Source organism: Lonchura striata, chromosome 3 (assembly GCF_050655825.1).
Source record: "Lonchura striata isolate lonStrDom1 chromosome 3, ASM5065582v1, whole genome shotgun sequence".
Taxonomy (NCBI): domain Eukaryota; kingdom Metazoa; phylum Chordata; class Aves; order Passeriformes; family Estrildidae; genus Lonchura; species Lonchura striata.
The window spans coordinates 11,408,334-11,435,471 of record NC_140705.1 but is presented as its reverse complement, the minus strand read 5'-3'; the positions used below and the strand labels follow the sequence as shown (position 1 = coordinate 11,435,471).

The 27,138-nt window shown below is 39.5% G+C and overlaps 1 protein-coding gene across 4 annotated transcripts in view; it reads left to right on the top strand.

Moving 5' to 3' along the window:
- The window catches only part of KCNS3 (potassium voltage-gated channel modifier subfamily S member 3), a 40,168-nt gene extending 17,032 nt beyond the window's left edge, over nt 1–23,136 (top strand). For all 4 annotated transcript variants that reach the window (XM_021525363.4, XM_021525362.4, XM_021525364.4 and 1 more), the window contains exon 2: nt 714–23,136. In XM_021525363.4, coding sequence (XP_021381038.2) covers nt 763–2,244 — 1,482 coding nt within the window. In that variant the 5' untranslated portion in view covers nt 714–762 and the 3' untranslated portion in view covers nt 2,245–23,136. The remainder of the gene's footprint in view (nt 1–713) is intronic.
- Nucleotides 23,137–27,138: the final 4,002 nt, after the last annotated feature.

The following is a 27,138-nucleotide window of genomic DNA, read 5'->3' as shown; positions in this document are numbered from 1 at the left end:
TGGAACTGACCAAGGCTGTAAGATGCTGTGATACTTCAGTTGGGTAGGAAGGCAGATAGGAAAATACCTGAGGAAGTGCAGAAACCCAAATGTATACTACAGCATTCTGAAGTCAGGAATTGAAAAGCCTCAAATACAGCTGTGATATGTTTTCAAGAGCATGGAACACTGTTGTGTGAATTACCCTAGAAGTAAATGAATTGATATGTCTGCAAAAGTAATTGCAGTCCACATTCAAGCAAATAACATTGGAACTAGTGGATTATAAATTGCAACATCATATAAATTAATACAACTCAACTGAAACTGTAATTGAGAGAAACCTGCTCAAAAGTTTTATCTTAAATGTTTTGACTGATTGACAAGTTTTCTCTTTAAAGATTTTTTGCATCATTGAAGTGGATTTCGTGACTATTAATTTCAGTGTGGTAGTAAAACAGAGACTGATTTGCAGATGAATTTGGCAGTCTTTCTTCAGCCTGGTAAAAAGGAGACCTAAACCAGGTCAAACTTGCTTTCAAATTTGCTAAAGCTGTAAACCAAATTAATTTAAAACTACACCTGTGAACTGCTGAATAAGGGTATTTGTAATTTAATTTTTTTGTTTGTTTGTTTTGTTACAGCATTTCACAGTAACCAGAGATGAAGAAAAGAATGTGTCACAAGAGCAAAACTGAATTAAATGCTCTAACAATATCTTATGTTCTTTTCAGGTTCTATGTAATCTCATTGGGCAACAACAGTGGAACTCGTCTGTCCAAAATGGTTTATGGTGAATTTTTCCGCAGACCTGGCAAAGATGCAGAACTTATCAATTTGAATGTGGGTGGCTTTAAGCAATCTGTGGATCAAAGCACCTTGCTCCGATTTCCCCATACCAGACTCGGAAAACTTCTCAAGTGCCATTCAGAAGAGGCTATTCTAGAGCTGTGTGATGATTATAGTGTGGCAGACAAGGAATATTACTTTGACAGGAATCCTTCCTTGTTCCGATATGTTCTGAACTTTTACTATACGGGCAAACTTCACGTTATGGAAGAGCTTTGTGTCTTTTCCTTCTGCCAGGAAATAGAGTACTGGGGGATAAACGAGCTGTTTATTGATTCCTGCTGCAGCAATCGGTACCAAGAACGGAAAGAGGAAGGTCCTGAAAAAGACTGGGATCAGAAGAGCAACGACAGTATGGACTCCTCCAATGAAGAGTCATCCATATTTGATAAAGAGCTAGAAAAGTTTGATAATCTGTGTTTTGGTGAAATAAGAAAGAAGATCTGGGTCAGGATGGAAAATCCTGCATACTGCTTGTCTGCCAAGTTAATTGCCGTGTCATCCCTGAGTGTTGTTCTGGCATCAATTGTGGCCATGTGCATTCATAGCATGCCAGAATTTCAAAGGCTGGATGCCAATGACAGGGAGATTGGAGACCCTGTGCTGGAAGCTGTGGAGATTACGTGCATCATCTGGTTTACTGCTGAGCTAGTGATCAGGCTCTTCACTGCTCCAAGTCAAAAGAAGTTCTGGAAGAAACCACTGAACATCATCGATTTTGTCTCTATTATCCCATTTTATGCCACACTGGCTGTGGACACGAAGGAAGAAGAAAGTGAAGATATTGAGAACATGGGAAAAGTGGTTCAGATCCTACGGTTAATGAGGATATTTCGCATCCTGAAACTGGCCAGGCACTCCGTAGGACTGCGGTCTTTGGGAGCCACTTTGAGACACAGCTACCAAGAAGTTGGACTTCTGCTTTTGTTTTTGTCAGTTGGGATTTCTATCTTTTCAGTGCTTGTCTACTCAGTGGAGAAAGATGATGACTCATCAGAGCTGCAGAGCATCCCTATTTGCTGGTGGTGGGCAACCATCAGCATGACCACTGTTGGTTATGGGGACACTTACCCGGTCACACTTGCTGGAAAGCTGCTCGGCACCCTCTGCATTATCTGTGGGATACTGGTGGTAGCACTTCCAATCACCATTATTTTCAATAAGTTTTCTAAGTACTACCAAAAGCAAAAAGCTATTGATAGAGACCAGTGCAACAATGATCGCAAAGAGAAAAGCAATGACCTACCCTATTTTAACATTAGGGATATTTATGCAAAAAAGATGCACTCCTTCATTTCTAGCCTTTCTTCAGTAGGAATTGTAGTCAGTGACCAAGATTCAACAGATGCCTCCAGTATCCAAGATATGGAGGATGTTTATAACACAGTATCTTTAGAGAATGGTACAGGAAAATGAGTTGAATCACATTTGCTTCTCTTTATTTCTCTTCTGATTCTTTGTAAATGTGGACTGACAAACTTCAGTGAATTCATTAAGAGCAGTCAATTCTCAGGGTTCTTAACTCAGCCATATTTGGACATTCTTTGCTCTGAGGATGCCATAAAAGCTTCATTGTTTATATGAGGCTTTAAAATATGCCTCATATAGTGGTTTATTTTTTACACAACTAGTGTTATGCATTTTTGGGGACAAAAAATTGGGAAAAGAGTTTTACATGTGAGATAAGTGGTTTTTTTTTGTTTGTTTTTTTTTGTTTTTTTTTTCATGGGTATTGTTGTTTGATTTGTTCATTGTTTTTTCCACTGCAGCAGTCTCATATCTTACACAGAATTTGCTTTTATAATTTTCTGCTTTTCAGGTAGAGATGTATTAAAAATGTATAAGAACTATTGCACAAGTTAGTGAAGTTTTCACCTGTAAAAACATTACATAAATGAAGGAATTATGTACATGTAAAACTGTGCTCTCTAACACATTTATGTAATTTTAGAGCTGGGAATCCATTTTCCAAGTTGGGGCAGAGAATATATTGGTACATACTGTTTTTTACTCCATGGAAGCATAATATTTATTAATTTCTTTCCAAAAGCACAATACATTTTTAGTTTGTTAAAATAAATTATTCCCATTGTGCCTGTATTTTTCCTAGGATCCAGCCATGGCTAAGCTCTATCAGGTCCTAGAGGTTTTTAGTCATAATTCCCAGGATAAAGTGTCTGGTGTAAGCAGGATAGGACCTTTTTGTTCCACTTAGCCACCTCTCCTGCTATTGTGACCCTGAGCAATTCTGGTGCCTGGAGGGGATCTTGCTGTGATTAAGGCCACCCCGGTGGCTTCCCCAGGAGCTTGGATTTGTGGGCACTGAAGCAAACATCTGTGGTGGTCTCTAGGAGTTGCTGCTCCCCAGCGCCAGCGCAGCTCTTGCTGGGGGTTGCTGCCTCAGGGGCAGGAGCAGTGGGAGCAGCAGCTCAGCTGCTCTGCTGGGTCTCTGTCCGGGGCTGAAGTGCCAAGCAGTGGAGATGGGAGCACATCCCCTTCTCGGCCACGTGTTCCCATCAGAGATGTAGGGTGGGAATTGCACCTGGGCATCTGTATCAGAACTATTTCAGCTCATTTTTCTAAAGTTCATCTGCTGGTGGTGGCAGCTTTCCTGGTGTGTGCTGTGTGCTGGAGCAGTGCTCATTGCTTGGCAGAGTCCTGCAGCTCTGTGCATTCCCCTCCTCTCCAGGGGTTTCTGAAGCAGCCAGCTAGCTCTGCTCTGTTTCAAGCACTGCTGGAGAAGCTCAAGGACCTTAGAGTGTTATGTGGACCACGTAGTCCATAGTGTTTCTGAACAATCACTTTCTTTCATTTGTCTAGTGACTAAATCAGATGCTGGGCAATGGAGAATCAAAGACACTGTGATGTCAATATTTGCTTTGAAGAGAGGTTTGACTGTTTTATTATTTTTAATATTATTGGATCAAATAGCAGCCTGTGCTGAGTTTCTGTTTGAGAAAATCAAACTCTGTAGGAATTGACTTCAGAACTGAGTAAGATGCCAGAAAATGACAATTGACTCTAGCCACTGCAGAAACTTGATTTTTCATGTATCTGCCAGATTTTCTATTGCAAAATGCATTAAGTAAGTAGCTGAGGTGCACTTAAATTTACTAAGGCACAGTGCTCTAACTTCTTTCTGAGATGGAGAAACAAGAATGAACACGATCAACCTATAGGTTGTAAAGATGTGACTCTCAGGACTGCTGTGCATCAATATAGTGATGTGGAACTTAAAATATTTTGAGCTCTGGAGGAACTTCAGAATTTGGTTTGTTACTTGCTGACTTGTTGTAAGGGTATGTGATGCTTCACAGACAATGAAATATAATTCTTCCAGTAGTTCTTGTAGGAATAGCAAAAGGCAAAGTTAGCCTAAATGTGATTTGTTCTTGATGAACAATTAACATTAAGAAGATGCAATGATAAAAATTACTAAATATGCATGTGCATATGAATCTAAGGAACCAGCAGAATAACAGGAAAAAAGTTACTCTCTGTCCAAAGAAAATCTCTTGGTGGTGTCCATGTATTTATATATATTATATTGCCACTGAAGATCAAAAGCAGTGAAAATACTGTAAGGCAACAAAACCTGCAAGAAATTGTATTAAATAATTGAAAAAGTGCTACTGAAAAACTTAGTTTTTTGCATCAGGCATTGTTCAAGGATCACAGACTATACAACTTTATGGATTAAATTTTATGACTGGTAATATGTCCTAAAATGGATAAGCTTTTGATTGATCTCACGAATCAGTCTTAAGGCTGTTACACTTTTTAAGTGCTCTGACTTTATGCATTGATACAGCTTGCAGCAGAGTGAGATATCTTTTGGAACACATCAGAAGGTGAAGTACATACCCATATATCGTTTAGTGTACACTGTTTTGATTTCTGTAATGAGATCTTGGCCTTTTTCAAATCAATTGTATCTTAAAAATGGCTTTGTTGTATCCTTACCCCTTGCTGGAATAAATCCAGCACCTTGGTTTCACAGAGGCATGACTGTGAGCAAGATGTGAGCTGTGCTTCATGCCAAAAAATACTCCTGTCAGGGCAGAACTGCAGTGCTGTGACTTGCACTGCTGCTAGAGAGTGTCACAAGCCTCGAGTGCCAGAAGGAAGCAGAAGAAAGCAAAGACTGGATACTGCACATTCTAGGGAGCTGTTTCTTATTGAATTTGTCTTCTTCCTTGGTCTACAGTAGCATATTGTTGATTTGTGACATCAATGTCAACAGAAATATATTGGATATTGTTTTTCTTTTGTCTGAACCACATTTTTTTTTGCTTTAAAAATGCTTCCTATATTCTCACCATCCGGCTGCTCTGTTTCAGACACCAAAGCACAGAGAAAATTTCCATTTAGACATGCATCCCATTGTGTATAGGCAAGATTTGTTTGTTTTTATACAAAACAATTTACTGACATGTTTTTGCTTTCTTTGTTTTGATGCAAAACTCTTCCCTTTTGATATTCCGTATTTCCATAGGAGCACCCACCTTTGCCTGGCTTTCCCTGGTGTATAAAGGGAAGGTAGCACTGCACTGCATTGCAGCTCTCTTTGAGAGGCTTCCAGTTGGCAGGAGAATAACTCCACTGCCCAAAGCTCCTGCCTTGCTGGGGGCAGACTCTGGCATTGGCACTCATTTTTGGGGTATGTTAGTAGAGGAAAAAAAAAAATCAGTGTAAAGGAATTAGAAAAGAGAAATGGGAGAAGGCAGGAAGCAAGCAGTCAATAGGGGTGATGGAGAAGCATGAGAGAACCTCAGAAGTAAGGAAAAGAAGTTGACAGAAAGAGTCCTCATATTTTTTCACTTATTTCCTGTTTTTTTTGTTTTTTTTTTTTTTTTTTTTTTTTTCACCAACTGCTTTTCTCCCCTTTCTTTCTTTCTTCCTTCCATCCCCTCCTGCTCCTATCCTGGCCCCCCTTCCCAACCAGCCTGCAATCCAGCAGTGTTTATGTTCAAAGATGAGGGTCTTTGTGAATCCAGAAAGGCATGTTCCACCCACCCAGATATCAGCGAGCAGAACTTAGCAGGGATGTAGTTAATAACCAGAGGCAGCACTTTTTGTAAGAGTCACGGTGTTGCTCAGATTGTGGAACATAAGTGTGGGGTAAATAACCATCACATTTGTGTCAGATCTGTAAATGAAATACCACCTACGGCTTAGGTAGAAATTCACAGTCCACAGCCTCCTTGTGAAGGGAAGAGGAGGGGCAGGCACTGATCTCTACTCTGTGACAGTGACAGGACCTGAGGGAATGTCCTGAAGCCGTGTCAGGGCAGGTTTAGGTTGGGTATCAGGAAAAGGTTTTCACCCAGAGGGTGGTTGGGCACTGAACAGGCTCCCCAGGGAAGTGGTCCCAGCACCAATCCTGACAGAGCTCAAGAACCACTTGGCCAATGCTTCTGGGCACAGAGTGTGATAACTGGAGTGTCCTGTGCAGGGGCAGGAGTTGGACTTCATTATCTTTGTGCACCCCTTCCAACTCAGCTGATTCTATGATAATGCCAGATATTATCATTTAAAAGCAGACTTCTTGGTGATTCCCATGTGAATGGGTTGCTGTCGGGGACTGCTGAGAGTATCAGGCAAATTTGACTGGTAAATGCAGTACAGGGGCTTACAGCATGCCAAGGGCTCCTGACAGGCTGCTGTGTATTAATACATTTATTCATTTCCCCATATTCCTAACATCTAGAGCAAGTGACAAAAAACCACTAAGCTGTGGCAAGCTTCTCTAATATTTTTTGATTAGCTGACAGTGTTTGTGAAGCTGCTAATACTTCATCCAGAAGAGGACATTTCTCAAATGAAATCACAATAACCCTGAGTTGGATGTGCAGTTTGTGACTGATAGCAGTTGCTCAGTCGCAGTCAGTAAATAATGCTGTCTGGTGCTGTGTGGATGCAATGCTTTTGCCTGTATTTCTGAAATGTTTATGCTCTGTCAATCAAGAGACAGCAGATGTCATTAAAACCATCTCAGCACTTTCCAGCTGCACAAAAATTGCAGCATCTCTTCCAAACACAGCAAAATATCGTAGCTTGCTGAGACTTTTTAATTTTGCGCATGGTTATAGTTAATTTGTTTGATGAACCTATGTTCTAAGCACAGTCTAGCAGAATAAAAGGTCACTGTGTGTCTCTAGACAAGTTACAAAATTTTACTGACTTTAACTCAGGCCAATGCCCTCCCATCTCACTGGCACAACTCAGGTGGTGCACAGAGTGGTAATGCACTGTGGAATGGGCTGATGGCTCCTTGGGGATGGATGTAACTTATATGTAATTGTATCTGCCCTCTGGACAGAGTTCATTTAGGTATATAATATCAGATTAGATATTTGCTGAGAAAGCACCTACATCTTATATCTTTTTAATTAATATATCGCAGAGAGAAGCCTTTGCTCGTGTTTTTATCAGGTCAAGGGCTGTGGCTCAAGGATTCTTTAATCCACACCCCCATCAGTTTTCTCCAAATCACATGTGCCATTGGGAAGGAGAGACTTTGCAGCGTCCCCAACAGATCCATGAACTTTTAGCCAAGGATTTGGGTTCCCAGGATGAGGGCTGGTGGTGGTGGGGGAACATTAAGTGGGGGAGAACCAATGCCATGTAGTTTTATGTGATTTCATTTGGACTCCCCCAAAAAGCTAGCTGTCTGTAAAGAGTCAGTAATGACCTGCAAGTGGAATTTCCTCCTGTAGGAAATTACTGCAGCCTCCTGTAGTAATTTCAAAAAAACACATAATAAAATATGAGAGGGAGCAAACTGGTGCTGGCAAAGAGGCAGGCACAATATGCTGACAGTACTTTTATAAACCAAATTTGCATTATTTCTTGGCTTATAAGCCATATAAAATATTCTTACTTTGCCATGTGTTGTAAAATCTGTCACTGTACATTAATACAAAGAGAATAATGGAGCCAAGGCCTGGAATTGCAGCATTAAAGATGGAAAAAAAAATTCTTGGCTCAGGTAAATTGCAGAAATGCTGTTTAGCTGCCACTGCTGTTTTATTGTTGCAGCTGCATCAGTGGTGAGAAGGAGCAAGGGACCATGCACAAGCAGTGGTATGCAGGCTTCCCTTTCTTCCTTTGCCCATTTGACACTGACCATAAAGGCTCAGGGACCCCTGTAGCCTCGAAGGCTGCTCAGCAGACCCTTCCTGGGCATGATGTGGAGCCAGTTGTCCCTAGAGAGGAATGTGGTTGTGCAGGAAAATAATGAGACCTGTATGAAATAGCCTTTGGGGAGGTAAATAGTATCACTGAATTTGGTGTTGCCACCCTTCTATACCTGTATGAGACCTGGGAGAGAAAGCAGAAATGAGGAGGAAGTTGAAGGGTCAGATATTTAACAGCAGCCATTTGAAAGCTACTTTGTGTGTTAATCCAAGGGCTTTTACTGAATCACAGGTAGAATTTGTATTTAGCCTTGAACCCATTCCATGGGGTGGAATAATGTATTGTCTTCCCACAGGCTTTGAGTTACAGCTACAATATGTGCTTTTCTCTGAGCCAGTTTCTAGTTGTGATGCTGTCGCTGCCTTTCAGGCTGATTGGATTTGGGATTTTCTGAAGCGTTGCACGTGCCATAAATCGTCCTTGCAGCTTCTACCCCATTTCCTAGAAACCTGGAAACTATAAGCATGAAAGAGTTCAAAGTAGTTTCCCTGGCTCAATATTATTTTTTGACAGCATCAAGTGACATGGATTTCATGGAAAGAGATTTTCCCTGCTCCTGAAATTTGTACTTTAGGAATTCAGGTATTTTTTAAAATAAAGTATTTGAAGAGTGGCTTAGACTTAATTTTATTCCAGGCAGTGTAACCTCAAGTACACAACTAAGTATTCATTTCTTCAGTTTACACAGTTGCAATCTTATATATTTGGATTTTATATCTCTGGAGAAAAAAGTGCTGAATAAATAATTCCAGGTGCCAAAAAGCTGGTTGAATGCTCAGTGAGCGAATTCCTTATGAACCAGAATGATCCTGGTGTCAGACAATATGGCTTTATAAGTCTTTTGTGGAAGACTTCTTTTATTCTTATTTCTCTAAATATTTCAGAGGGGATGGAATAACAGTCTTGCTGTTCTGTGGTGATGGAGAACATTGAATGAAATGAAGGGCACAATGAACTTAAGGTGTTTAAACAGGAACATAACTTTTTCATAAACACCTCACTTCCCTTGGGACAGTAATTTTTCATGTTGTTCCTAGTTTTTTTTTTTAAGGCAAAAACACAGCCACCAAGCCCATTGCACTGGTTTTCCTTGCTGGGTATTTTAAAGATTAAATTAGCTCCATTTAGAGATGTAGAAAGAGAACTGGCTGATGGGTAGGATGGAGGGGAGGGTATGTGTGTGTGGAGTTTTTATAATTTATATTTACATTCTATGCTTTTGCCTTTGGCATCACACACTTTTGTATTGGCTTTATTTTTTTAATTGAATGAAGAATCAAAATAAATACTAGACAATCTTTATCTGTAGATTTCATTTAGGCTACTGAATGTGAAGGAAAAGTTAGATTTCAGCATTTCAGTCTTGACAGTGAATTTAAAAATTCACCAGAAGCATTCTTAAGCAACATACAAATTTATGCATAAATATGGCACATTTAATGTATCTCAAGCCACAAAACTGAAGTCCTGGCAGTGTTCAGTGAATGAAAGGTTAATAAAAATTTAGGTGTTAATCTGGTTCTGTTGTAGTTGCATATTCTAGCACAGTAATGTACTCTTGGCTCTTAGGCTGCCTCTATAATTGGGAATCTAGTGCTTCTGGAATTTCCTATATCTAGTCTTACACAGACTGACAGGACAGCTGTCAGAGCATATTGAGCAGGCTTTTAGCTGTCTGTCAGCAAAGGTAACCTCTGCTAATCTGCTCAGGAGCTGCTGCATTCCAGAGGTGTGCAGGGAGAGCAGGCAAGTGGGACTGTGGGGCTTTGCCAAAGGCACTTGCAGCAGAGCTGCTGGGTTTTGTTGTCCTGCTTTCATTGTCTTGTCACCTGCTGAAAACATCTGTGATCTCCATTTAACGTGTCAATTAATGCCAAGAAGATTTTTGTTATCTAGAAAGGGTTTATAAAACACAAGTGTTCCTTGAAAGCAAATACTGACCTGAGGCTAGAGGGGTGTCTTGTCCTGGCTTTTGTGCCTTGTCATAGGAGTAATGACTGGGCAAGAATGGGAATGGCATAACACATTTCAGAGTTCCAAGAGCCTTTAGGGCCACTGAGAGTCCTTATGAAAAATAACCCTTGAAGGAATCTGGGGACTGGGGTAGGGGATCTGCGTGCTGGATGTGCCACACAGCTCCAGGTGTGCTCTGGGTGATGAGTGGGAAGAAGACATCTCTGCACCAGTGTCTTTCTGCTGCTGAGGTGGCACTGACTGCAGGCTTCTGTGCTCTCTCCACAATGTTCTTCTCAATCCAATACCCATTTTTCCAAGTGTTAAAATGCTTCCTCAGACCTGAAAACAGAGAAGAGATGTAATGAGGGCAACTGTAAGGAGGTAATGAAGTAGAAAAGAGGGGCTGATGGCAAGGGCCATATCTGTAGAGAGAACATGCTGAAAAGATGCTTTGTTGGAAAATCTTATCTTCCATGTCTTGAAGCTTTTCCTTTCTTCAACTCCTGTGGAGAATCAAACAGTGGTTTAGGTTGGAAGAGACCTTAAATATCATCCAGTTCTCACTCCCTGCCATGGACAGAGAAAACTTCCATTAGATCAGGTTTCTCAAAGCCCCATGAAACCGGGCCTTGAACATTTCCAGAGATGAGACATCCACAGGTTTTCTGGGCAAATTGTGCTAGTGTTTCATCACCCTCATAGTAAAGAGTTTTTTTCTTACATCCAATCTGAACCTTCCTTCTCTCAGTTTACAGTCATGCTCACTGGTTCTGTTATTATATGCCCAGGTAAAATGTCCTTCTCCAGCTCTCTTATAATTCCCCTTTATCTACTGAAGGTCACAATTAAGGTCACCTTTGAGCTTTCTTTGCTCCAGGCTGAATAACCCCATCTCTCTCTCTTTGTCTTCATAGGGGAAGGTGCACCAGCTCTCTGATGATCCTTGTAGATTTTCCTGGACTTGCTCCAGCAGGTCCACGTCTTTCCTCTGCTGGGGACCACAGAGCTGGATGCAGCACTGCTGGTGGGGTCTCACGAGAGTGAAGCAGAGCTCCCCTCCCTCTCTGCTGCCCACAGTGCTTTGGATGCAGCCCAAGATGCCACTGGCTTTTTTTTTTTCTTTTTTTTTGGACATTGCAGAGTCACGCTGAGCTTCTCATCCATCAACACCCCCAAGTCCTTCCCCTTGGGGTTATTCAAAATCCAGTCTCTGCCCAGCCTGCACTTGTGCTTGGAAGTAAAAGGACTGTGTGTCTGCATAGCTTTTGCAAAGCACTTTCTCCCTTCTTGTGGTCATTATGGAATGGGTAAACCACTGGAATGTAACCTGGGAGATAAATTTGTCTTGGGAAGGGAACAGTCTAGCTTACTTTGTAGTCTTTGTTTTCCTTTTGATTCTGTTCTTTGCATCCAAGTGAGCTTTGGCAACAAACACTTCTCTTCCATGCATGCAGCATGTGCCAGGCTTTATAATCCATCCAATGTTCCCAGCTATTCAGCAAACTAAAAGAAAGGGTGAAGGGAATAAGGTCAGAAGAAATGCTTTGTATTGCTAAAATCCTGCTTTTCTGCATACAATTCCAGTGTTCCATTCCTTTAAAATGCAGATGACTTTCCCATCAAAAATCTAGTCCACCATACCAAAAAAAAAAAATGGAATAGGCCTTACATGGGCTGATTGATTGTTTATTTTCAGATGAAGGTAAAAAAGAGAAGAAAAATTCTTGGCTTCTTCATGATGCAATAAGGCAAGCAAAAATATTTGTGTAGTTACATTTATCAAAGTAATCATTATTTGGTGAATTCATCAAAAAAGAAACTATATAGACATTTGACCATAAACATAAGGAAAATTAAAAACAATTCCTGACCTTTGTCTCTCTGACTCTTTTTGTGGAGATTGATATTCATTTTACTCAGCAAGTCGGATGATGAACCACTTGTTAATTAAGTGGTGGAAAGGTGTAGTTGAAAGAGGAGTTTGGAGCCTGAGACAGCTCAGCATGGAGGAAACCACCTTTGTGATCAATCTTGTCAGGTTTACACCTCAATTAAAATTATCTTTGGCAGTGTGAAGGCAGCTCAGTTGCTTGGAAAGTGGACACTAAGCATTTTGCTGTGGTCATTTGGGAACAAGAGTACTGCAGGGATCAGCAGCCAATCCTACTCCCACCAGGAAGAGCCCACAGTGGGCATTGCAATACAGCGGGCTCGGAGCATCGGGACAGATCCGGGCTGGATCAAGGATCACTTCCTGTGGTGAAACAGCTCAGGGCTACAAAACTGCAGCCCTGCCTGAAATTCCATGTGATCCTGTGCCAGCCATTTGTCATCCTGCACTTCTGGTCTCTGTCACATCTTTTGCCTCTCTTTCTGAGGCATTTGAGCTACATAGGGTGGCAGTGATCTCAGTCTGTGTGCTCTGTCTGTGGCAGGGGTGTGTGTGGTGGTCCACAGTGGGGTGGTGAAGTCCTCATCACTGGGAAAATGGTAATGTAGAGAAGTGGAAAACGTTGAGCACTTATTGGAAGAACTGATTTTTGCTTTGTTTGCATGTTATTTAACATGAACTGACTTTAATGAAGTGTCTATGAAAAAAAGGAAGACCGACTAGTTTGAGGGGGAGGAAAAGTAATTGTCCCCCGTGCTGTCCTGTCATAGTTATATAAAAAATAATATAATTGATTACACCAAATAATAGATTTTTTAAACTTGGTTGCTGAACCAACTCATTTTAAAAAATCTGTAATTTAAGACCCTGTGAGCTTTTTAATTTGACTCAATGTTTCATTTGATTTGGAGGAGTTAATTCTTTTGCATAATTAAACTTAGACTGGTTTGACATTAAAAAAAAATCACAATGAAAAAGTATTTTTTTTTAGAATATGTTGAAATTCAAGGTTTCAGCATCATTGGAAACAAGAAGCTCTCAGAAAATTTCACAATGAAATATGCACTGTTCCAAAATCCCTCCTGCCTTTTTTGTTTTGTTTTTGTTCAGTTTGTTTTGTAGACTATTCCCACCAACTGTGGGCTGGATTCAGATATAAAGTTTCTCTCTCTGTCACAGCTTTTTTCAATGAATTTTCTATTCACAAAAAAATTTGTTCTCATCTGGTTTTAGCTGTATTCTTTGGAAAATGCTTATTTTCTTCGGAGAAGTCAGAGAAAAAAAAGTAAAATCTTTGTCACTTCCATGATTGCTGTCATGAATCTATTGATGTGCGTGACAGTTTACCAATCACTCAGGTTATTGGTAAAGGAAAAGTTAATTATCTACTTTGTTCAAGACAGAAAATGAAAAGCAGTTACCAGAAAATCACATCCTGGTGAAGGAAATGAGCCCATTTTAACAAGTTTATGAGGGAGAGCTTCATTACAAAGCATAAAAAAAGGAAACACATGAAAAGCCTGTTGGACTCCATCTGTTCATATGATTCCTTTGATGGGAATCTAACTGAAGGCAGAGAGAGAATCAGAGAGAAATTCATTGTTTCTTTTAAATAATAATTACAAATGGGTATGTGTGTTCTTCTGCAATAATTAGCAAGTATGTTTGAATAGAGTACTTTTCAGAAAATAAACTTGCACCAACCAGTAACTGCTTAATGGCTGGTAAACTGTAGTGTTCTTAAATGGATGTGCCAGCTCAAGAGGGAATGTTATAATATTATTACTTCATATTCATGCTGTTTAGTCTAGAGAAGAGAAGGCTTGGGCAGTTAGAGTCATCTTGTTGTATATGAAAGCCTTTTGCAAGAAAACTACAGGATTGTGGTTTTTCCTGTACTGTTTAGGGCACAGAGCTCAAGCCAAGGAGAATGAAGATGAAGGGTTGGTGGTAGAAGTGGCTCAAGAATTCCTCCTGTTTGCCTGGGGCCCCTTGCTCAGCCCCAGCTCCAGCTGCTCACTACTTCAGTCATGCTGATTCAAATCTGTGTAAAGGTAGAGCAGATTGCTTCAATCATCCATGTTTAGAACAACAATAATAATCCTTTGCTGAGTGGGAGAAGGGAGCAGTTGAAAAGGCCCTGGATCACTCTCTTCTTGATAGAGACCCAACTCTTTTTTCAATGACTCCATATTTTGGCAACAGTCCAAATTACAGAATCAAAATCAGTGAAGTTGGAAAAAAACTCTGACCAGGACCCTTGAGTCTGACCTATGACTTGCATAATTTTTCAGTCTGTTGTGGGTAGGAAAATGTGCTTCACTGAGGTTCTGACTCAGTAACTTCAGTAAGGACTTTACTGAGCTGCCTACCCATGTCCAGAGATGTCCCTGGGCTTGGAACTTGGGTTGTGCCAAGGATAAAACAGCTGGATGATGGGACCAGCCTTGTGCAATCTGCCATGAGAGCGAATTCTACAGCTACTAGTAGTCTTCAATGTATTTGCTAATGTTTCTTGGTATAGATGATTTTTGGTATGTGAGCACTACACAGGCATGATTTGTCTTGCCCTCAGCACAGTTTTAAGGAATTGCTAATAATCCTATTTCCTCTCTGATTTTTAAAGTCAAAGTGCAATCCCCTTCTTTTTGATCAGTTCAATTTTTCATGCACATATTTGCATGTAGTACTGAGAAATTTTTTATGGTTTATTTGTTATCATATAGCTATTAACATTTTAATTATATAAATAGAGGTGAGCTGGACTACTGAAAGGAAATCCTGAGCCTTACCTGTACATGTTTTATCTACCAGAAGCAATGTATTTTTAGGGCTCTGAATTAATCTTTTATTGTTTTCCCCTGGAAGCGTTCTTCCAGAGGAAATTTCCAAATTCTGTCCTCCCATTGTGATCGTGAATGGGTCTTGGTTTTGTTTCAGTTTCCATGGCAACAGAAAAATTTGTTTTCTGGCAGGGTTTGAATACAAAATTCTAATTTCCCTGGGCTCTTTTAATATGTCAGTTTACATTTTTGCCCCCACAAGTGTTTTGAACCCCTGTCCTTAACCCCTTGACTCCATTTAATTCTGTGAAATCTCTTTTTCCTTAGCCAGGACAGACAGGTTTTTTCCCACACTTTCTTTATTTTTTAGATACCATTTGATTCAGTGTGCTGATAGCACAAATATAAGCCACATTTTATACTTAGGAGTTAAATTATTTCCTTAGAGGAAATTATTACTTTTTAAATTATTTCTAAGCACTGAACTTACTTCAAATCTAATTTCAAGGTTGTGGAATATAACCACTTTAATTTTAAAGTCAGGACCTAACTTTCTTTGTTATCTTTTGCATAAATTCATGTATCTTACATCATCATGTTCATCAGCCAGACCATGAGTGTGCTTGAAGAGTGCCAGCTATATAATCATTAAACTTTGCACTGAGTCTCCTGTGATTTTCAAGAAAATACTACAATTAATTCCTGAATAGCTGCCAGACATCTGTGGTTTGCAGACCTTCATCATTCACTGTATAAATGATGATTGTATTTAACATCTGATGTCACCTGTGCCACCTAATTATCTTAAGTACTAGAAAGCTTCAAGATCCATGGTTTAAATTCAAGCAACCTCTAAAGTTTAAATGTGAAAAATGAATAGAAGAAAGTCAGGGACATGACAGTCTTACTCTTCTGTCCTTTGCCTGCCTGTTTAGCTGCCTCTACAAGCATCATTGCAGTGAATTCCATCTCTGTGTCCCACCAGCCAGTATTTAATCTGTGAATCACGCTGTAAATGCCGTTGTACCTCTCGGAGTCTGGCCAGTTTTCTTGCTCAGTTCATTTCCAGCTGAGCTGGGATACATGCATGGTTCCTTAACTGGAGAGGAAGATACTTCTAATAGGTCCCCAAACCTTTCCCTACCCTTTTCCCCTTCTCTGTCAAACCAAATTAAGGCAGCACTCAGAGCACCTGCCTGTGCAGATCTACATCCTGCCTTGCTTTGATAAAGCAGAAAAGAGCCAGCAACCCTGACATGTGAGTTACTGGCAACAAGATAAAGCCTAGAGTGGATTAATGGAGCAGTGCAAACCTTTGAACTCTGCTTTGCCACCTAATCATATTATTAAGGGAAAAACTGAAAAAGCAGATCTGCTTGGAATGCAGCTTCTGGGGATAGATTGCCTCTTCAGAGGACAGCTGGTACCCAAAATAGGCACTTCCAGGTGCTTCCTAACTTTTAGAGAATGTTGTAGTGATAGAAGGTAACTTTCATTTCATTAAAGCATTAATAAGATTTAACTTCTAGCATTGCCTATTTGGGCAGTTATATGCAGTCTTTTTTATTTATAGTCTTTTGCTATATTTATTCATGCCTTTGGTGTAGTTGCTTGTTATTAATAGATATTTATATTATATAGACTTTGTTGATTCTGATACAAATGAGTTTTCTGGTAATGTTGGGACCTCAGCTTAATAATGCACTCTGCACTACTGTTTGAAAGTCATGATAAACTTCTCTGTAATTTTATTTTTTGCTCTCAGTGAAATATAACCAGCTTGTGTTCATTACCAGCATAGATATTTATAACTATATCTGATTTGTTTTTCTTAGTTGTTAGATCTTTTATTACTTTTATTGTATGGATTATCTGAGAAAACAGCCTAGGCTCTAAGCTATGGGAAGAACCAGTCCTTATATCTTAATATGTGCCAAGCAAACCTATCATGTTGCTCAGCTGATTTGAGAGTTGTTTTTCTTTTAGATAAATATTTTTAAGGCTGTATCTATTTATGACTTTAGCCCCTTGTGAATGGTTACTGGAGGTCATCTGTTGTTGGTTCAGAAGTATCCGTTAATCATGCAGGAAAGGGAGCATGGGTGAAACATGAGGATTTCTTCCTGTGGGAAAGTGAGCAATCATTTTTGTTCTAGATTAGTTCACTAGAAACTGTGAAACTGCATTCCAGTCCATGCCTTTGTAAACATTTAAAATGACATTTCCAATTTCTGAAGGTGTAAAGAAACAACTGGGTTTTTTTTCCAGCATCTATTCCTATTCAGTCATAAAACTTTTCCTTTCATGAATATTGGAAAGCCATTTACAGTATAATGTCAAAAAAACAAAAATGCAGCTTCTTTTGTTTAAGTATCCAATGATTTTTGATGCTTCATTTTCATCTTTTGACATATTCGGGTAGATATTGCTCAAATAATTTTTAAACCCCAGAATTTTCATTGTGTGCCAAATGAATGTGCATCTTTAATAAATACCGTAGGCATTAGAATAATTCAGAATAATTTGTATCAAAACATGTTTATTTTTTACTGACCCATCCATAAAAATATTCTAGCACACTAGAAATCCGAAGCTGTGGTGGCTGTGAAGGACAGACAGATGTCCTTCTTTCAGCAACACAAGTCTATGAGCTTCAAGTGGACTAGGGCTGAAAGAAAAACAGAATCCACAGCCCAGCCTGAGCCCTCTGGCAGGATGAGGGGGAAGGATTTCTCCTCCCAGGCTGGGAACGAGCTGTGTTTGTTCTCTGGAGGTCACTGGTGAACAAGGGCAGCTGTGCAGTGCCCAGCCAGAGGAGGTCTCGCTTGAAAGCTGGTGGGGAACTTTGGGAAGCCCAGGACAAAGCTCTGCAGGCTGAAGCTGAGAGGAGGGCAAGGTGCAAGGGCAGAGGTTCTGGAGTGAGGTGATGGAGGGAGTTGTTCAAGCACTTCTTCCTCTGTAAACTCTTCAGAGTGGCACAAGTAGTCTGGAGCCATAGAGTGATATCAGGAGTTAATATATCCATGAACAAGGAAATAAATTTGTAATTATTTTATAAACGGCAGTCTTTTCAGAACTTTTCTTGTAGCTGCCATCTACAGTAGAAAAACTGTTACTGTTGGTACAAAGACCATCACAGATTTACAGATGAAATCAAGAGGGGTGAGGAGCCCAAGTAGTCATAGCTTTGCTCATTTTAAGAATCCCTAAACTACAGACAACTCCAGTCCTGTTTCTGATCCCTGTGGATGGGAAGTGTTTGTAAATTTTGTTTTGGAAAGGTCCTATGTTCTCGGCCATCATGGTTCCTACATCTTCTTTCAGCAGAGGAGAATATTAAAGCTGTTCCACAGGACATGTTGTCCTTTCCACTGGAAGGGTGTTATGGCTTACTGTAATGCTGTCTGGGAAACAAAACCAGATCTACTACTCTTCTCTATCCCTCTTTTAATGAAATTTGTCTCTAAATCCTTTTAATCTCTTTTCTTTTTTCTAGTTTTTTTTTTTTTTAACTTCTTTCCTGAGAGATTGTAGATAGCAGCACTCTATCAGTATTAGAAAAATACAATTTTTGTTTACTTTGTTATTTTGCGACAGCTGGCTTTGACAAAACAATGGATTTATTTTATCTGGTCAGCAAATTATTTCCATTCATCTGCAGCCCTGGAAACCTGCTTGGGTCTCAGAAATTCATCTGGTCCCAGTTTCAAATTGAATTGTCTCATTTTTATTTGGGATGAGTGACCATGGACACTTAGATCATAATTTCATGTCTGTGCATCCCAATCCACTCATCCCAGTCCTTTTCCATTTCCAAAACAAACTTTGGTACTTCTCAACTGTAGCTGTTGGTTCTAAATTTTCTGGAGGGTATTTATGGCACAGAATAACTGTTCAGGGAAACATGCCTCCTTCAGTGAATTCTTATTTGTGTGCATATGCTTTCCTTGGAAATATTGATGTTGGATTTAATTCCTTATATTATCAGTGAACTTCTCTTTATGCCCAGTGACTGCCATTCTTTGCAAGGTTCTTTTGACTGTGTAGATAATAGCAGAGAATAAGAAGGTATTTTACAAGAGTTTGCTATTTGGATCTGGCAGATTTCCATTAGTTAACATATTTTTGTGAGCTTCCCAGAGACTCCCATTTTTAGGAACAAAATGGTCAAAGTAAGTTGCTGACTAAGCAGTGGTTGGAACAGACCTCTAGCTGACATCTCTGAACATCACAGATATTCTTGGTCACAGAAAGTCTGAAGGTTCCTGACTGGGATGTTTTCACTAGACACCATCATTGTACCCTAATGGGTTGTAATTTACTTTTATCCTCAAAACACAGGGCAGAGACCCCAGCTGAGCATCTCTGGAGGTCAGAGTTAGTGGAGACATGGAAAAAGCAGCTGGTAGCAGACAGCCACTAAACAAATGAAACCTCGTTCCTGGTCAGAGCTTGAGCTGTGGCAGAGGAGGAGTCACTGACCTCTCTGGGATCTTTGCATCCTGTCCTGAGCTTACCAGCATTTATCAGCTCTACTAGCTGCTACATTTAATTTCACTTCAAGACAAGACATTTCCTTTAAGAACTGTTTTGATGAGTGCAATTCCTGTTGGAGTGGCCGAGACTCTGAGTGCAGTGACTGATGACCTGCCCTGGGAATGGCTCCTTAGCCTGAAGAGCAGATGTGGGATTCAGCAGGAGCTAGTGGCACTCCTTCTCACTCACCTGACCTGCACCCACACTGTGACTAAAGGAGATAGAAGGAATATGAGTTAAGAAACTTGGTGAGCTTGGTGATTGTAAACAAATTAGACCGCTGTAAATTTTTAGTTTTCCTTTGGTATTACTGATAGTAACTGGTGTGTTCATTGCTTATCAGTACAAGCAGCAAGATATATTGTTACTCAAGTGTTTTGAGGCTCAGTAAAATGGATATTTTAAGTTTGTTAAACAGGTTGTTTTACTTAATAACATTTACTTACCTGATAGGATGGAGTAAAATTTTATTTTCTCTATTTCCTTACATCTGCACTGCAGGACTGACATATTGACCTTCTGTAGCCTGCCTAGTAAAGGGAAGTGGAGACTTGGTATATATTTTCTTTAAAAATTTACAGATTAATGTGAATTCTGCAAGAGATTTTGGGCAATGTTTTTCTACATTCTCTAAAAAAAGGAATAGAATTATTTTGAGGAAAAGAAAATGTTTCAAAAGACTGGAGTGTTTGCTTTTCATCTGAGACAAGCCGACTTTTTATTAGCAGAATGAAAATATTTTTAAAGGCACACACCCCTTCATGAAGCTGATTTCCAACTGATATGTCCAAGAATGTACATCAACACCCTTCTCCAGAGGTTCACTGTGCATCATCAAGAAAAATAACTTCAATTATTTTAAGATTGGCTGATATGTCTCAAAGTCATAATGAATCTCTGACTGAATGTGAAACCCAGATACTTTCTTATGTTTTCCTTTGGTTTGTTGGATAGGAGAGCCACTAGTTAAAAATTCTGAACACTTTGTTTGAAAATAATGTTTTACAATGATTGTTTGACTTCTGTGGGCATGAGAGAGATTTTTCTAAGTGGTCTGGTGCATTAGTGCTCATAACTCTAGTTTGTGCCTGTGATTATTTCTTGGTGCTGACTCAAGCAAGAGATTGTAAAATCAAAATACAAAGCTTTTAGCTGTACTGGTGGCTAACTGGAAATCAACATCTTCACTCACTGGATAGAGACAGGACTAAGTGGCAAATGCATCTGACTAAAAATTGGATAAAGTCTCCCAGAAGATGGCAGTGCACCTATAAGTAGTGTTCTGCCAATTTGGCAACTTATGTAATTTCTAGCTTGTTTTTGTTTTTTTTTTGTTTTTTTTTTTTTTTTCCCAATATTGAGTGCAATGTGATAACATCAGCTGCAATGTGTGTGTTAGGATACTGATGGTACTTTTGATCTTGAAATCTAGAGTGAGGTACTAATAATTCCCAAAGGCCTGTCCTGCAGGGATGGTGATGGACTGGATACTTTTGGTAGGTTGACAAGTTGCTCAGCACTTTGTTACACTCACCAGCACAACGAAGATCCCCTTTCCTTTGGAATCTTCAGATAATTCCATGCAAAACACACTGATTACATCCAGAGCTTTAAAATATGTCTGAGTTCTCAAAGTGTCATTGCTTTCAGAGAAATGGATATTGTAGGATAAAAGTTACTAATAAGAGGAATAAATGATGAGGTTTCAAGTCTGACCATGTTACATCTTTGCTGCACTGCTTCTCATCAAAGAATTCCTTCATTCAGATATGGATCAAAAGCATATGTTCAAAATTACCAAAAAGTACTACTTCTATATTAGTGGTAGTCTAAGAGCAATCAGCAATTGCTGTAAGTTTAGGGAAATTTCCAAATCAGTTTCCTAAGCAGGAATCTAAGTGTGGATTTTCAAACAATCCACAAATTGTTTGAAAGTATGATCAAACTTGTTTGACTTGTTTAACCTTTCAAAAATTGATCCATATTATTTTATTTATTTTAGAATTAGCCATAGGGAATTGCAATATCTCTTTTTAAGAATTCATCTTAATTTATAGCTCTAATTTGCAAACAAAACCTAGTAGTTTTTATAGTAATCATCTTATGAGCTGTTTGATATGCATATTTACATGAATAAGCAAGTTTGTTTATGTAATGCACCTGAATGAAGAGATATTTTTAAAGAGTATAGAAGGAAAAGAGGAGGTTTTAGACCCATAACAATGCTTACATCTAAATTTTTGAAAGCAAATTTACCATCTCCATCTGTCTTATCCAGAATTGCTACCAGAAAGCTAAAGAACATTTAAGTATTTATCTATTTAGCTTAGTCTGATAAAAACATTACATGATGGCTCATTTGTAACCATTTATTTTGTTTTCCAAACAGAAGAAATCCACTAGAACTAAAAAAAAAACAACAAAAAAACCCCCCAAAAACCCTTAAAATTACAGCTCTTTCTTTAATATAAAGAAGAGCTGAAGAAATCATTGTGTGCTCTTATTCTGCAGTCAGATGTAATTGCATATTCTTGTCCTATGGTTTAGACACTGTGGATTCTAATTCTACTAAATTAATATACACTGCATCATTTCCTTTGCACAAAGCATAAAACTAAACAAGGAGTTAAAATATAGTGCTTTTTTGTTTGTTATATTTTAATTTCATTTCTCTCCTCCTCCAGTAAGCCATAGAAGCTGCAAGACACATTGGGTTCTTAATTCTTTAGATGTTTCAACTGTCCATTTTCAAAGTGTGTTTGTTTTGAGTTTGTTTCATCATAGAGCATCTTTAGTCTCTTTTAGGGCCCACCTGTGAGTGAACCTGTCTTGACCATAAACTGAGGCAAAATCTTCCTCAGCACCTGAAGAGACCCAGCAGCACCTTCCCCCTCCAGTAGCCAGCAGAGCTGCGTAGCCCATCCTTGATGGCCAAAATCACAATCCACAGATTCTGTGAGAGGGCAGCAGTGGCACCTATGAGCCATTCACCAGTAGAACCAGTGGTACATGTTGCCAATACCCACTTCTCCATCTAATAATCCACCTTTCACTACTGGCAAGCATCCTTCCCTTTGTCAGGAGAGGGCTCACATGAAATCCCAAAACCCCCCTGCCAGGCACCTTTCTCACATCACTTTCCTGGTGCTTGCACGACTCGCAGTGCTGGTGTGACTGATGGAGCTTCTGGGTTCTGTGCAGCTGCTCAGACTGTAACTGCTGCCATTTGCTGCTGCCTCGGTGTAATCTGGATGTGCTCTGACATGTAAATGATGCTGCTTGCTATTTACTTGTTCCTACTGTTTAAAATCTCAATAAAACTGAAAAATGTCTCTATACAAACTGCAATTATCTCAGCTGACTATTCCACAATAAGGCAAGCTACCTCAGCACAAATAAAATGTTGACTTTACTTTGTGTATTTTCCCCTGTGTTTTTTAGTGAATTGTCCATCTTTAATGTCACTGATGAGGTAAATCCAACCTTGTTATTTAGCCTACAACAGTGTTATTCTGGCCAAATTCTGGAATCTTTATGAAAGCAAATCTATTTATATTAGAAACCATAAAGACACTACTAAAAATGAAGGATCACAGTGTGGGATTTGCAGGAGGGTCAGTGACTCAGAGAGCATTTTTCTTTAATTTGTTTAGTGAACTGTGTGTGGCTTATCAATAAAGCTGCTGTACTAACTGTAATTAAACCATTAAAACTGTCTTCTGCCATAGGCTTAATGGTGATTAAATTTTCCCAGTGTGTGTACCTGGGATACTGAACTTCACCTGATACTTTCTTCCAGTAGTATCTGTGTACTGAAGTGTGTTGTGAGGGGGTTTAAAGTGATTTCATATCCAGCCACATATTGCCTACCTTGTAGCTAATATGGGCCTACCTGTCTTTCCCAAAAGCCTGAAGTTCAGTTAATAGAACCCCTTGAAAATATGTGAACTGTATTGGAGTGTTTCTGTCAGTTCAGTCACAGCTTTGTGGATAAGACAGAAAAATGGGGGATGCTGGCTGCAGTTTCTGCAATATTTAATTGTAACTAATAGCCTGATGCTCCCAGTGCTCCCTTAGGAAGCAGGAAAGCCAAGTCTGACTTTCGCTTTAGCCACAGTGGTTTCAAAAATTAGCTCTCAGGCCAGCCCCCACCTGAAACTCATCTTTCTCTTGAAAATTTGTCAACAGGCAGCAAAAAAAACAAAACCACAATAAAAAGGATGCTTCAGTGGGGCAGTAGGATCATGTAGGCAGCTTGAGAGTATCAAAGGTGACCAGCACTTGACCCATTTCTATTGGCTTGCCCACAGTCCTGTTACAGTCCCAAGTTTTGTTGTAGCCTCTCAATCTGCTGTTCACACTCTCCTCCCACTGCAAACCAATTCTATGCAATCCACTGCATCCAGTGTCCTGCAAACCACTTTTCTAATTACTGGTGGTAATAGAAGTTTAGGTGTCCTGAAGATCCTGGAAAGAAAACCAGATGCTCCGACAGCATTGTCACTTTTTTCAGCAAACAACAGGATCATTCTGAAAACAATCTGGCCAAAAGTGGCCTCCTTGATACTCTTCAGTGATGCTCTGGAATTACACACATTTCTGTTATGATTCAAAGCCAGAACTCACGAAAAAAAAACCTACTTTATGGTACTAATTTGGCTGATGGCTGCACACAGAGTCAAGTGGGTACACAGGCTGTATGAGGTGTTTTGAATGCACCCAGACTAAAAGTACAGGACCAAATTTCAATGAGACTCAAAGTGGATTTTGTTAGGGTACTCTTTACAGAGGAACTGCCTCTGTTGGGAGCTTTCAGAATGGTTCTGTCACTCTCCTTTTCATACGTCCTTAATCTGTCTTTTCAACTGAAGGTGCAGACAAGCATCTGCTGTGCCATGTAACCTTGGAAAATACTAACTTTTGTGACTAGATTCTACTTGATAGATAACACATTTCCAGCAGGGTGATGAATTTGGGCCTTTTCCTATTGAGTTCTTGTTCCAGAAAATCAGTATTTTTGTAAAGTGCTAAGTCTTCCCCCAGAGGCATTCAATGCACTGTAGAGGGAAGAGAAGGCTTGGACACAGCCTACAACACTGCCTGTACCAACCTGTTGCAGATAGGATGGCTGCCTTCCCAGCCCAGTGATCCAGGCACAGGAGGAGTTGAAGAACTCCTTTCCTTCCCAAAACCATGTGTTTCTGGCCCCTGAATAAAGTTGTGGATAACATGTCTTCGAAATGCTGTGCTGCCACTTCACAGAATGAGTGGTGACAGAATAAATTTGCTTTGTGCCTCCATGGTGTTTTCAGTATGGATGCTGAGGAATCTCATCAAAAGGTGTCTTGGAGGGCATCATCTTTGATGGACAGAAGAGTCAGGTGAGGGACTCAGGCTGGAAGGACCTTGTAAAGGCCTGCAAAAAAGGTGAGCTGACTAACTGATGAGTTCAAGGCTCCTGAGGAGCAGTGATGTGAACCAGACACAAATTCTCTTCAGCCAGGGATTTAACAATCTTAAGCCTAAACATGCACACCCAGTGAGAGGATTTAAACACAGGAACAAGGTCTCCTTCTGGAAAATCTGTTGAGAGGCTATGTCACAATACAGAGTTTATATCCAGCTAAAGATATGTTCAGGCAAGGAGAACATTAGGAGAGTGGTGAGAGAAATATAAGTTTCTCACAACTGAGTTTCTCACAATTGTTTGGGCAGCTCTTCTGCTATGCATGTGAGCAAATACAAAGTAAAGGACCTTTCCTTCATCAAGGCCCTGAAATAGCCATATATACTTCCTCCTACGTTGCATTTTTTTTTATTCATCCTGCCAAAAAAAAACTTATTAATTAATTACAGGCTGATGTCTATGCATGTACATACTTTTCTCTAAGAATTGTGGAGCAAGGTGCTCAGATATGTAGAAACAGTAAATTCTGTAAAGATTTTTTTGTGCTAAAAGATGAATCTTACTGGCTGAAAAATAAACCATACAGCTTGTCAGGTTAAATACAAGTAGCAGAGTAATAGTATTGATTTTGTGTATTAAGTATTTATTTTATTTTTAATCACAACCTAGTTTTCTCTACAACACTATCAGGTGAATTATAGAAGGTGGATCTGAATATTTAATATTAGTTAATAGTTAGTCAAGTTCAAAGAATACACAATTAGGCCTATTGCAGACTTTCAATGCACTTAGGTGTCCTTGTTGCCACAGAAGGGTTGTAGATAATTCCACTTGAAGTGACTACAGTGTAGTACTTTTGTATCTTTGTAGCTCAGTCCTTCAAATGACTGTTTTAGGTCCTTAAGATCTCTTTGGATTACCTATATCTTTATCCTAAGATAACCTCCATCTTTAGGGTTATGAATAACTGTCAAGACAAGATGATTTTTTTCTCTTTTCCCAGTGAATCACCTTCAGGTTTCAGTAAATTGAAGAGCAGTTACACTGCGGGAGGAGGGACGAGTGCATTGTTGATGAAGCATTTTTAGTCTGAACTTCTGCATGTGGGTCTGCATTAAATTACTGCTCTGACAAAGTACCAATCCTATCTCTGGAACCAAAGGTGCTGAATAAGCTTTACAATTGAAAAGAAATGCAATTCCATTTCACTTCTTTGAATTCAAAGTGGAGAGTTTAAGAAAAGCAGAGTATTAGAGTGTTCTGACTAGAATACATGAAATAGAGAGGTGATTTTTATTTATTATATCTATTATATATTTGCATATCCTTATACATATACACATACATATATGCAACATTTATATATCTATTTTTGCATGAGTGTGGTGTATTTAATTGACTTAGTAAATGCACATAGAATAAGCTTCTACTCTTAAGAACCTTTTAAATTATTTCTCTGAAATGAATGTAAATGGCTTGATAGAAGAGAGTTTTTAGAAACTTCTTCATTCAGTATGAACTGTAAAATTCTTCATGACCTAAAAGAAACTCTGCAGCAGAGCTAGGACTGAACTTGGTGAGGGTCAAGCTCCAAAACAGTCTTATAGATCTTTTTTCCCCAACTTCTTTTTCTATTTTATATATATATCTATAGCATTATATTTTCGATCATGGCTTTATATACTTTTGGATGTGAAGAGAAAGAAGTCCCTTACATTCATCAATGATGCCTCAATAGATGCCATTCTGTATTTGCAAGAAAAGTGTATCAATTGTTCAGAGTTGGTTTGATTAATAAAAGAGTTTAGAAAGGTAAATGACAACCTTGAACAATGGACCCCATCTAAGTGGGCCATCGACAGAGACTTTGTCCCATGCTGGCCATGAGCCAAAGCCACCACTTCTAAAGGTATTTGATTGACATCACCCCAGGAAACACTTTCTCTCTTCTTCACAGAGTCTTGGATCATATCAGCCATTGACTCCCAGAAATGTTCAAAGGATTTTTGTAGGCATCCAGAGCTATTTTTATGGCTCCATTCTTGGAAGATGGAAAAATAGGGGAGACAAAGCAGATGAGATCCTCTTCTGCCACTGAAACCCCTGTAGTATCCAGTTGCAGGAGGGAATCCTTATCTCTGAGAGGATTACTAACTCTTATCAAATATTCCCTGTCTCAGACCTTGGACAGAAGTTAGAAGACAAGGAACTGCTATTTTATGAGGTGAGACAAGTCAGATTTTCTGCCCTTTCCCTGCAAAGTTGTCTAGGCAGCTGTGGTGGCAGCTAACAGCAGAAGATAAGCAAATGATTGACTAGTGTTTTCAGGAATATCAGGAATGTAGAGATTGCTTTTCCTTTCATCTCCCAAATTCTGCTGGCATTCCTTAGTAGTAGTTGTAGAAAAATGCAGAGAAGGACAAATGGGGAACGAAACATATTAGCAGCGTCATCAAGGTGGTTTCTGTAAAGCAGCCCCTAAGTCCTGCCTGAAGATGTTCCAGCAGGTGTGAGTGGATGCACAGGCACAGTGCCTG